The sequence below is a fragment of the Haliotis cracherodii genome, unplaced genomic scaffold (genome assembly GCF_022045235.1).
Source record: "Haliotis cracherodii isolate W230 unplaced genomic scaffold, xgHalCrac1.p SCAF_25, whole genome shotgun sequence".
NCBI classification, from domain to species: Eukaryota; Metazoa; Mollusca; class Gastropoda; order Lepetellida; family Haliotidae; genus Haliotis; species Haliotis cracherodii.
Genome location: NW_027266281.1, coordinates 215,624 through 228,411, shown reverse-complemented (window position 1 = coordinate 228,411; position 12,788 = coordinate 215,624). Strand labels below are relative to the sequence as shown.

At 42.7% G+C, this 12,788-nt stretch overlaps 1 protein-coding gene across 2 annotated transcripts; it reads right to left on the bottom strand.

The window, feature by feature from the left end:
* Positions 1–2,021: 2,021 nt before the first annotated feature.
* LOC139472871 (uncharacterized) lies at positions 2,022–11,680 on the bottom strand. 2 transcript variants are annotated; one of them, XM_071255338.1, is made up of 2 exons: positions 11,566–11,680; positions 2,022–7,446 (listed from the first exon to the last, which is right to left on the bottom strand). In XM_071255338.1, the coding sequence occupies exon 2, from the start codon at positions 7,428–7,430 to the stop codon at positions 4,266–4,268; it is 3,165 nt and encodes a 1,054-aa protein (XP_071111439.1). In that variant the 5' UTR covers positions 7,431–7,446; positions 11,566–11,680; the 3' UTR covers positions 2,022–4,265. The 2 variants fall into 2 exon arrangements, with proteins under 2 accessions (XP_071111439.1, XP_071111438.1); XM_071255337.1 differs by having other exon boundaries at positions 11,570–11,680.
* Between the last annotated feature and the right edge of the window lie 1,108 nt (positions 11,681–12,788).

Below are 12,788 nucleotides of genomic sequence, written 5' to 3'. Positions count from 1 at the left end.
CCACATTGAACAATATTCCAGTTATATCACTGCGTGGCAAAGTTTAATGCCACATTGACAATATTCCAGTTATATCACTGCCTGGCAAGGTTAAACGCCACATTGAACAATATTCCAGTTATATCACTGCGTGGCAACTTGATGTTGGTGAAATCCCGAAAAGATGCAGGTTTCATTCATTTACACTTTGATGAAACCCAATAGCACGGGAATGGTGCTGACAAACCTAGAAACATAATCGGGGCGAACCGGGATTCGAACCTACAGTCATAGGTTTCTGGCGTGTCCAATTAGAGATAAGTTGTTATTTGGTTCACGATTTGATTTCTTAAGGAAGAGAAGGTATTTTAAGATCGCATTTTAACATCAAATTCAATTTAACTTAACTGAAACACCTATGTAGTCCTGTTATCGGTGGGACACAAGTGGACAAGCCTTCGCAATAGTTATAACTATATTTACATGAAAAAGGAACTTTTATAGTCAGTTACCTCCCTTGCCTCGGGAAGATGCAATGAGGCTAACTCGAGACTAGTCAAGTGGCCTTGACCTACCTAATATTGACAAATTTACCTGACCATCAACAATCTAGATTTGGACAAAACCAACGGACATCCGTGAAAGTGAAAACGGGGCGGGCAGAGAAGTAGATGAATTGCCACGGTGTAAGCTCTAAAGGACTACGATCAGTTGAGTTAAACAATGTTTATCACTATAAGACAAATGTATCTATTTAGGACCAGTCATAGCTTAAGTCTCTGTGCACTTTAATCACCCAGAATGTTACAAAATATTTTGAGAATGATATAAAGATTCCATTCAAAGATATCTCAATGAAATCAGGTCTAACTGCTTGCTACCGCTACACCTATCTCAAAACATCCCATTACAGTGTCACGTCAGAATGACATCTGACAGCTGCTTAAGAGACCCTGAAAGTAAGAGTCCAAGTGTGTTCTCTTATCATAGAACCCTTTAAAGTTTAACACAGGACATTCTGTTCTATCGTTATTGCTGTACAACGCAATGGGCAAACTATGCTAAATGGAAGAGACTTCCCACAACCCTTGGGAAGTACTGACTTACAATCTCAACCATCTGTTAGACATTCGAGAATGTTCTTTTGTTCGGGTTTTCATATTCTGAAAGCGTTTTTCAAAGCATACTCTGGAATGGAAATCGCCTGCTTGAAACAAGTGCCATAAAGCTCAACAAAACTCCTTTTGATTGGCCTATGTTATCTTCCTCTTAGTCATTCATTGGTCAATCGAAAGGTCATTCTGACATGACCTGGGCCCCGTTCCTCAAAGCGATCTTAGCACAAAGGAGATCGTAAGTCCCATACTATACCATAGGCTTACATTCATTGTAGCGCCAAGATCGCTTTGAGGAACGGGGGCCTGTTAGGGATGTTGAGGCAGCCAGCACTCAGATCTTTGTGTTGAGGCGGCCTGCACTCAGATCTTTGTGTTGAGGCAGCCTGCACTCAGATCTTTGTGTTGAGGCGGCCTGCACTCAGATCTTTGTGTTGAGGCAGCCTGCACTCAGATCTTTGTGTTGAGGCAGCCTGCACTCAGATCTTTGTGCTGAGGCAGCCTGCACTCAGATCTTTGTGCTGAGGCGGCCTGCACTCAGATCTTTGTGTTGAGGCGGTCTGCACTCAGATCTTTGTGTTGAGGCGGCCAGCACTCAGATCTTTGTGTTGAGGCAGCCAGCACTCAGATCTTTGTGTTGAGGCAGCCTGCACTCAGATCTTTGTGTTGAGGCGGCCTGCACTCAGATCGTTGTGTTGAGGCAGCCTGCACTCAAATCTTTGTGTTGAGGCGGCCAGCACTCCGATCTTTGTGTTGAGGCAGCCTGCACTCAGATCTTTGTGTTGAGGCGGCCTGCACTCAGATCTTTGTGTTGAGGCGGCCTGCACTCAGATCTTTGTGTTGAGGCAGCCAGCACACAGATCTTTGTGTTGAGGCAGCCTGCACTCAGATCTTTCTGCATTCAAAAGAATGTGCATGATCAAATAATCTCAGTTTGTAGATATGTTATAAATTGTAATGAATTAATTGATTTGTTACGACTACTGAGTTGACAGTTACTAGACCGATCAACTAGCAGTGCACAAGTCTTCTAATGTTACAAATTGCCGATAGGATGAAATTTTGTAATTTGGTTACAAGAGTCTCCAGCATCAGGACCCCCTTAATTCTGAACCCTGTTTCTCACACACATGTTCTTGTAGAATGGTAGAATGTCACTGTTAACTGCGGTCGAGAACCCAATGAGGTAACTGGAATCAAACATGTGAGATCTAATTCTAGGCCCGTGATTGGCTACTCCATGGTGATGACCTGAGGTCAATACATGACGGACTACTTTCCTGATAGTAATTCCTCAGTCAAATTCACCAACATTTGTGTCAAACTTCTTTGCACTATCATCAAAGCTTTAATAATCCAAAAAAGGCTGAATATGTATTGCGGAGGGTCACACGGCGTATGGGTTATATCGCTCATGACTTGTGTTCTGTAACACAATGCTCCCCTGCGATCATGAGAAAAAACAAAGTCATCAATTCAAGGTAAAATGTTGTGATTTTAGGGTGTAAGAAACAGATTACTGTACTCGTACCTATCATATACCATGTATCTTACAAGTGGTCAGATACGTTTTGAAACTCGTAAGAAAAATGGTATCTTATATAACTGGTATAACCTCTATTTACATGCTCTGACTACATACACAGGGGCACTCATAGGAAATGCACATGTTTTGGACCCCAAAAATATTTTCAGTTCAACCCAAACATGCCAAAGGTTAGAATTTTTATATTTCTTGGTGTACGATCTGCCAACTTAAAATAGTAAAAAAGTGTAAAAAGTGAAAATGAAAAATAAAAGCCAACTTATCATTTTTGTTTAAGAACCACCAACAAGATAAAAAGTAACAAGAAAAAAAAAATAACCCTGATTATTGGACGATGTAAGTTGGACATAGTGTACAGGTAACAGGTAGGAAGTGCCTTGTATACGACAAGCGATGTGTGGAAAGGGAGCTAACTGCAGCTGCAGCCAAATACAGACCATTAAAAAAAAGAAAACATTCATAGAATACCTGACAGGATGGCACTTATTTTTTTTATTTTCCCTACCAAAACCTATGAAAAAATCCATAAACCAAGAAATAAAAGAATTCTGAACAATGAGGTGATGATGATAATTTTATTTTCCACATTGCAGGAGTCCAGGAATCGGACACTTTATGGAACTTGCTGAACTGAGAAAAACAAACCTTCCGACGGAGGTCGTTACCATAGAAACTGTAAACATCCTCCCTTAAACTTAATTAGAATTTACTTTTTTTCCTAATTCAACAACTTTTACATAATAAATACTGGATATTTACCCATAAAGGTAGAACTTTCCGATATTTACAAGTGCACTTTAGAAATGTTCAATGCTGAGTGGTGAGTTGAAGCCATGCAATCATAGCGCTTCTTTGTGGAGACATCAGCCACTGTTCAATACATCACAAATTGATTATAATATGTCATCTGAACAACCGGCTGCCTAAGTGAAGTTTCAAACATCTTTAGCTATTTTCTCTCTTAAAATGCCAATGAGTAATAGACAGCCTACTTGAAATGGATTATTTGGCCCTTGTGGATGAAAGTGGAGATTAACACCTTCACCTGGGACAGATCATCCATAATTCCTCACAACTTGTAGGTTACTCTCTAACACTGTAACAACTCAATACCCTGGGCTTTTGTTTGGAGACTAGATATTTTCTCAGGTAAAGCCAAAAAAACAGATAATACTATGAACCTAAATATATATAAAAACCATCTTGCAACAATGTATTTTTGGTGGCGACAATTCCTCTTTTGCAAAATTTTGAAGCATAATTATCATTTTCCAACATTTTCCGGGACCATTTATATTTATATTTTTCGAGAAAATCCCAGGCCCCAGATATCCAATAGTTGGTCCCAAACCACCTAATTCTGAAGAAGTCACCAGAATTTTGTTACAAAAAATCTTGATCAACTAAACTGCCATATTGACACTGAACCAAACAAAGCCAATGTTAGATAAAATAATTATATTGAGCTGAACAAATTTTATTTTCTCCTTATTTGATCTTCTCAAGCTACTAGGAACAAACCTGTAAATCATGAACGCAAAGAAGTGTGTCATTTTTGGGTGCTTTCTGTCAATTCTGTCAAGGCTATTTCATCAACAAGTTCAACAAATGTCAAATCATAAAATCTACCACGTGATCTCAATCACCTTTGGCTTAGTGTCCATGGCATCGACTTGTTGATCTGAGGGGACAGAAGAGTCAAATAACTCGGGCATTTTACAAACAAGTTCTGGGTGATTTTCTTGTATGTGCTTTGCCAGTGAATCCTTCTTGTCGGTCCCGTAACCACATCGAACACATGGGAACGGTTCGCTGGAGTGGAGCTGCATATGGGATCGAAGCTCCGTCTTGTTCCCAATGTCCTTGTGGCAGATGCGGCACTTCAAGACACGGTCCCCGGAGTGCCAGAGCGTCACATGACGCTTGAGCCGAGTCGGAGTGTCAAAACTCTTCTCACAGTCCCCGCACTTATGATACCGTGTTCGGAAGTGAGTCTTCTTATGGCTTGTCAGTCCTGAGTTGGATGTGAATGTCTTATCACACAGCTCACAGGCGTAAGGACGCTCCCCCGTGTGGATGCGCATGTGGATTTTTAAGTCTGTTTTCCTTGCAAAATGCACACTGCACTCCTCGCACTGAAAGGGTTTTTCTTTGTTATGGAATGAACTCACATGTGCTTCGAGAGGTGCCTTTTGTGAAAATGCCATTGGACATTTATCACAAATGAATGGTTTTTCCCCAGTGTGTACTCTCATATGGACTCGGAGATTGGCAACGTGAGGGAACTTCTGTCCACAAGAGCCACATCGGAAGTTCTGCACGCTGAGATGCTCGCTGACGTGGGTCTTGAAAGCCTCGGCTGATTTGAACACTGTCTTTGTGGTACACACGCTACACTTGAAGGTCTTACAGCGAGTGTGAGCGATCACATGATCTGCTAGGATTTTCACGTTGGAACATTTCCTCTTGCAGGCTGGGCAGAACACGTTCTTCAGCTTGTGCTCCTTGCTGTGCGTCTTCAGTTCATCGGCTGTTGAGAACTTGGCTTCACATGTTCCACAGATATAAAACGCATTTTCCAGATCGAGCAACTTTTTTCTTTTCAAAAATGGAGACACTAGCGTTTGCATAACATCTGAAGAGTCTTTGGAGGGTCTGGGATCGTCCAGATAAAAACGCTTTCTGCCGGGATGAAGCCTTGGCTTCTTTCTGTTGATGCTGAGTTCCTCGGGTGTGACATTGATGTAACATTCAGATGTGACATCAGTCTGGACGGTTACCGTCCTGGACTCAGGCCGGGGGTCGCTCGGCAACCGCCTCTTTGCAGGTGCGACTTCATGTCCACAGTTATCAACACTGTCCATCTTGCCTTCTTGGTCTTTCAGATCCTCCCCAGCAACATCTGCATCTTCATCTGGCTTCTCTATCTTCACCTTCACTGTGCTATCAAACAAGCCATCGTTGGCACTGCCTCCGTGCTTCACAATCTCCACCACAGCATCGGTTCCTGTTGCCAATGTTTCAGCACTAGATAGCTGTTCCTTGTTCTGTTTGGATCCCCCAGCCACTTCACTGTCAACACTCTGTCTTGTACTTGATGGCTTTGTTGGTTCTATGACAATCGTATTGGATGATTTGATAGCAGTTGGCCAAAGTTTGGAATATTTACGGCTGGATGTCTGGGATCCTGCTGAATACATCATCGGTTTCTCTGGTTCGACCTTGATGCTCATCTCGGCTGGCTCAGACCGATCCCCCAGGGCAGACTTTGTGTGACTGGCTGAGTAGCTGGTGAGGAGATCCCGAAGCTGCGTTGGATTGAGGGTGTCGGAGTCCGGAAGCACCACCATGTAACACTCTCCATTCTCAGCCTTGATCTTGCTGTAGATGTTCCTCTCGGGGGGCAGCTTCTGTGGCGGGTTCCGACTGTCAGGGAGGATGGTTGTGGTGTAGTTGCTGGCTCCAGCCTGAGATGGACCCGGTAATGACTTCTTTAATGGCACTGCAATATATTCTGTGGTGGTTCTCCTGGTTGGGGCTCTCATCTGAGAGATTTTTCTAGGTGTGGACGTCACTGTCTGCACACTACTGATATTCGAATCAAGGCCTGATATGACATAGGGCTGGTTGGTGGCATCTGAGCCTATCTGCAACTGATGGATGTTGGGGTTTAGACCATCACTTGTCTCAAGACATCCCTGGTTTATCACCAACTCTGCAATCTGTGCTAGCGACACAAGGTTCTGAGATCCCTGAGGCTGATCAACCGACACAAGGTTCTGAGATGTCTGAGTCTGATCAACCGACACAAGGTTCTGAGGTCCCTGAGGTTGATCAACCATCACAAGGTTCCTCTCATCAGGTTCTGTTTGAACACAAATTGGCTTGCCTTCTCCATTGTCCTTCATAGCAATGTACTGTTCAGTGACAGGGTTGATGTCCTGGTTGGTTCCAGTGTCTTCTGGGATGCTGACAAGATTAGCGCTGCGGTCGCTACTGTTGACAACAATTTCTGCAATCTGTGCCAGAGACTCCAGGTTATATCCATCAGTAAGTCCCGACACAGTGACAGTTTCGGTCTCTCTTCCTGGTGTGTCAATCTGGACTGTCATCTGTACATTGCCTGACTCCTCCATGCTCTCGACGCCAGCAAGGGTGATGGTATGATACTGACCATCTGTGGACATCACCTGGAACTGCTGTCTGCTGTTTGGGGTCATGGTTGACGTGGCAGCCTCTCCAAGTGTGTAGGTGTCAGTTATGGCCTCAATTTTCATGTCAGACGGGGCGATGGTGTGCAGACTGGTGTTGTCAGAGGGGGCGATGGTGTGCAGACTGGTGTTGTCAGAGGGGGCGATGGTGTGCAGACTGGTGTTGTCAGACGGGGCGATGGTGTGCAGACTGGTGTTGTCAGACGGGGCGATGGTGTGCAGACTGGTGTTGTCAGATGGGGCAATGGTGTGCAGACTGGTGTTGTCAGACGGTGCGATGGTGTGCAGACTGGTGTTGTCAGATGAGATGAAGGCAGGCTGGAGGCCAGTTTCCTGACCTCCGTCCATCAGGACTGCAGCTGCATCAGACGGAACAGGCACAGTATGCTGGTCAATGTCCAGCAAGATGGATGACCCTTCAGACTGACCAACGGTCAGGTCACTCTGATGGCCCACATTCATGAGAATGGTGGCAGCCTGTGATTGGCTGTTGAAGACGGAGCTCTCGCACTGCTGGGATACGTCCATCAAGATGGCGGCTGCTTCTGAGTGCTCAGTCTTCAGAGGGCTCGAGTCCATACCGGCTGTCTGGTTTCTGAAAAACGAAACAGATGAGATGAGAGAGTGAGTTGGGTTTTAACGCCGCTTTTAACAGTATTCCAGTTATATCGCAGCGTGTCAGCTTAATGTGGGAGGAAAGCCCGAAGTGATGCAGGTCGCAGACGTTTACCACTTTGGTGAAACTCATGAGCACGGGTATGGTGCTGACAAACCTAGAAACATAATCGGGGCGAACCGGGATTCGAACCCACAATCATAGGTTTCTGTCATGCCCAAGGGACGCAACTCTGCACAGCGAATCGCGGCGCCTTAGACGAATGGGCCACCCGTGCCGCCCAGATGAGATGAAAAATTGAACCAAAGACACAGCACTGGGGTACTTGCTAGGGATGGGTATTAACCTGACTTATGTCTTGCAAATTATTGCAATAATGATTCATGTATTGCCATAAGTACCACATAAATTGCATGCATTCTTACATCTACTATTTTATTTTCTGAGGGGCACGGGTGGCCTAGTCGTCTAAGGTGCCGCCGCGATTTGCTGTGCAGAGTTGCGTCCCTTGGGCACGCCAGAAACCTATGATTGTGGGTTCGAATCCCGGTTGTGTGAAACGTTTGACTGTACTCCTGTCAAAATAAATTTAGATACACATATAAACCAATCTGGTCATGCATACACTGAAGTTGACTTGAAGTTTTTATCTTTATGCAACATATAAAGTCAGAAGGAATGTGTGTATATGTAAGAGTGAATATCATCCTGCCCTATTTCTATCCCTGGGATCAAATTCTCTAGTGTCAGGATGATTCTTCCCCCCCCCCACCCCCCACCCCCCGCCTCATTTCTTACCCCACACCCCAGCCAAACATGATGAAAATGCAAGCATCAACATAAAATACACTAGAATATTTTAACCTATTGCTAGTTTTATTTATCCTTATTTATCCTGGTTGTGACAGCCTGACGACACGCTGTCCTTTAGCTGTGGTAACTTCCCTCTTCTTGTTGTCCTCTGTATAATACACCTCACCCTTTTCCAAACAGAAACGTGGACATACATAACAGACATTTTTGCCTCAAAGCCCTCTCCTGGTTAAAGTTCAACTTTTCTGGATGTATTTTGTCCTTTAAGTAATTGAATACTTTGGAATACATGTTCTATCCATGGTTGATCAAATCAACTGACAATGTCAACGTCAAACCTCAAAGTCATGAAGTCACGTGATCAGCTGATTCTAGTTAATGAACGTTAATTAAAATCGATATTTAGGAGGAACTAATTTACTGAGCGCATGACACAACAAAACTGTCGTTAGTAATACGTCTCCTCGTGCTCACCTTCGAAAAGATGCATGATATGGGGTGCCGCGAAACCGATCAATGGTTTCGAGGTACTCCAATAATGATGGTCCATTTTACGAAAGGGGTGGTCACATGTTTAAGCCCATTTCTCAGAAAATAAACAAATAACAGGAAATATCACAAATTCAATTCTTTATCACAGTTCCTCATCTTACTTGTAATTTGTAGTTATGCGTATCTATGAAATACAAATAATCAAAATTACAAAAGACGTACATACTGTTTGGCCCCTGTACAAGATAGTGTCAACTCGCCTGAAACTGAGGTGGTGACAAGAGACGTCAAAAATGTGCGAAATTTCAGACATGCAGCTTAGCTGAGATGGAAAAAGTTGTTTACTGTTACAGTGGAATAACATAGGTGAGAGAGACCGTGGGAATTAGCAGAAGAATTAACCTGGAAATTATTCACGGGAGCAGTGGACAGTGGCAGGATATTTGTATCTTGGACAGGTACCAAATTACGTTCGTTAGCGAGCTGCTGCTGTCCCTGAAAAATGTTCGAAGTATGTCGTTTTTGAGCCGAGCTCGAGTCAATGGAATACGACTTCAACGATTCATCGGTTTTGTGGCCGGATACCTGCGTTTGACAGCAAAGTGACGGCAGTTTGCAGTGTGAAATTCCCGGTCTTGGATAATGTTTATGCTGCGCTCAAATGGCGGTCCCCTGATATGCCTGTGTATGGCAGCACGCAACCCAACAAAACTCGATTTTGAGTAAGGGTCTCCCTCAGCATGTCTGACTTCGCCATAAAAGAACCTCAGTCTCTCATTCAGTTGAAAAGCAGGAAGCTCTTCGAACGTGGGTTCAAAACCTCGGAAACCAAGCCATTCTGGAAGTGAAAAGATTGCCTTGTTCAGGGTACAAATGTGACGGTAAGTGGGAGTAATTCGTTATTATTACGGTGTCGTGTTTAAATGAAATTTCCGTATATCCATTTAGTATAACATATCTCAAATCTTACAAAACGAAATATTTAATTTATGTTAAGATTTTGGTCAATCTCGTTATATTATTGCCAATTTTTGCGATGACAAATTGGTCACGCTTTACATTGCTATCATGGCAATGGTGTAAGGGAGGTAACTCTCGCTGATGTTCATCGAATCTGCGTAGGAAATTTTGGTATGTGTTTATGTATTCTTTTATGATTCAATGGCTTACGTCGAAATATTTTAACTGCCTGTAGATATGGAGAGGTTCCCATCCACGATGTCCTGTACTGCTTTTTCATCAAGGGACGCGAAGCGGTCACTGGACGCTTGAACTTTGGGCTCTACGGTAACGCTGGCTGTATTTCCTAGTTCAGGGGCCATCTCAGAACGGTTTTCAGCTTCAACAGCTGTTGTGGGTTATAATAAGAACAAAATTAGGTGGGTGTATGAAAGTCATAACTATTATAGAGTTGCAATAAATGTTTTTACTGTGTTAGAAATTGATTTTGTTTTGTTTTTTCCTTTGGCCAAGCCCAAGAAAATTACATTAATTATGATTATTCTTATTTTGTAATTAATGGAAAAAGGTAAATTTCATTTACCTTCAAATTCTTGAATTATCTCAAATGTCTCGTCGTCCCATTCACTCAATATTTCATCGAAATCGCCGATGTGGAAGTCAGGGTAAATTTCCCTCTGTTCCTCCATGTTGATGATTTCAAAAATAGTTCCATTAATTAATGTATACATACACGGTGATGAGACCCCAAAAATTCAGCGATGTTATGCTCATTCGACAACACTTTTTAACCAATCAGATCAGAGAACATACCTACTTTTATGTTACAATTTCCTATTTCCACTTAGGTATGTTTCACTGGGATGAATTACCCTTATTTTTTGGACATAACTTATCCCAGATTTCCCCCATAAGGTAGGATACAATACTCTAGAATAAAACTTCCCCCGGGATAATATTTAGGTAGGATATAATCCTTGCTTACATATAGTCAGAAAGAAATGTGAACATTTGTCACTTATAGTGTAACCATAAGAGTTCTAGATAATATTTGCCATTAAACAATATAATCACGTGACTAACCACGGGTCCAGGTAGTCATGTTGGTACCCGGGTCCTACTCGGTATCTACCCGAACAGAGCACCTGAGTTACCCGCCCCAGCCCTACCAAGAGAGCCCCTTAACATGTTCAATGATTTCACTTGTTAACATTCGGGTTGATATCTGTAATTTGTTATGTAGGTTCAGTCCTGAAACAAAACAGTGACTTTAAAATCACACATCACAAGCCAAATAAAATGTTTAATCCAAAAGAAAGCATAGATTTTTCTGGATTTCTGCATTTATAATTTTCCCATTATGTTTGAACAAAACTATGTGGTCTCTTTCAAACTAATGTGGCCAGATAATGTGAAAATAAATGAAAGTTCACAAAAGAATATCCTTCTGATCACATTTGCATTGAAAAATGAGTTTGATGGAAGCAGAACGTCTCTCTAATTTACTGGTATGCAGGTTCTCATGAAGATTCAAATTTTGAGTTGTGTCCCTTATTGTTTTTCAATGTCGTCTGGCAGAAAAACAACATTCATTTCGGAACAGTTAACTGGCACGAGAAATATAACACAGTCACAATATTTGGTCTCATCATAATCGCCTGAACTGCGTCAGAGCCCAACTTAACGGTCAAAACCAGCTGAACATGGAAAGCGGGATATTATATCAATATCAGCGCGTCGAGCAATCGAGGCCGGAGCACACCTCAGACCTCAATCTACCGTTATTTACGAATCCATGTCTAAGTTGTTTAGCACTTGTAAACTATTACTTACTTACTTGATAATTATCTTGCTCTGTGTAATCTCAACACACAGTTCGCAGTGTCCTTTTGTTAGTTATAGCTAAAAATGTGCGAACATTTCAGACGCCATTTTGAAAGCGGGTAGCAATTCCTCTCACCTGATTACCTCCCCTGAATACATACCGCCTTGTGTTTGTGCGAATACACAGAAAGTTGGGAACATGGTTTTACCTTAAATGACTTTTATCTGTGCAAATGAAATAGCTTGGCAATAAATCGCAAAGAACAATGGAGAACGAAGCGTGATTTATTTCACGATAAAACAATGTTCAATCATGACGTCATTTCTGGAGATTCGAACATGCGCTCGCAATTAATGATGACGGGTATATTTGACGACGTTATTTTTGAGAGGGAAGTGTCTAGTAAGTTGTTCCCCACAGATGTAGAGCCCAGGGCTATGCAGATGACCGAGCGATCGCATTCAAAAGTAGGAGAGATATGAGAAAAGGTGCAGATAATCGACGTGCGGATTGTGAGAATATGCGGGAAATACCAAACCTAACCTTTCTAATAAGAAATAAACGACTCGTGGTCTTTGTTTATCGTACAATAAAACACTGCAGGGAGAATAATTAAACGACTCGTTTATTTCTTAAATACATTTGAAACTGTAGTATTTAGTATGAACACGACTCCGCGTTATTTTAATATTGGTTATATAGTGCTATATTCTTGTGTGTATGTTGTTAAACACCGCACGCAGCAATATTACAGCCTGTCATCGAGTCTGGACCAGTGAGTCTTGTGATTGATATTATGAGCAACCATGCCGTTGGGGTACGATGACAAGCAATGAAGCACGGTACCGATCCTGAGAACCCGATCCACATGTTGCTGGGACTTTTATAACCCATGATCACCACGTGACACTGTTCTCGTGAGTGAGTGAGTGAGTTTGGTTTAACGCCGCTTTTAACAGTATTCCAGTTATACCACGGCGTGTCAGCTTAATGTGGGAGGAAAGCCCGAAGTGATGCAGGTCTCAGACGTTTACCACTTCGGTGAAACCCACGAGCACGAGTGGTGCTGACAAACCTAGAAACATAATCGGGGCGAACCGTGATTCATAGGTTTCTGGCGTGCCCAAGGGAAGCAACTCTGCCCTCTCCCTGTTAAGCCTGTATCCCATGTACACACAGCATATTCAACCTTGTATATAGTTATTAAAGCGGAAGGTCGTGGGTTCGATCC

Bases quoted from the DNA above. Each gene is read 5' to 3' on its own strand.
- LOC139472871 (XM_071255338.1), bottom strand. From the start codon at position 7,430: ATGGACTCGAGCCCTCTGAAGACTGAGCACTCAGAAGCAGCCGCCATC.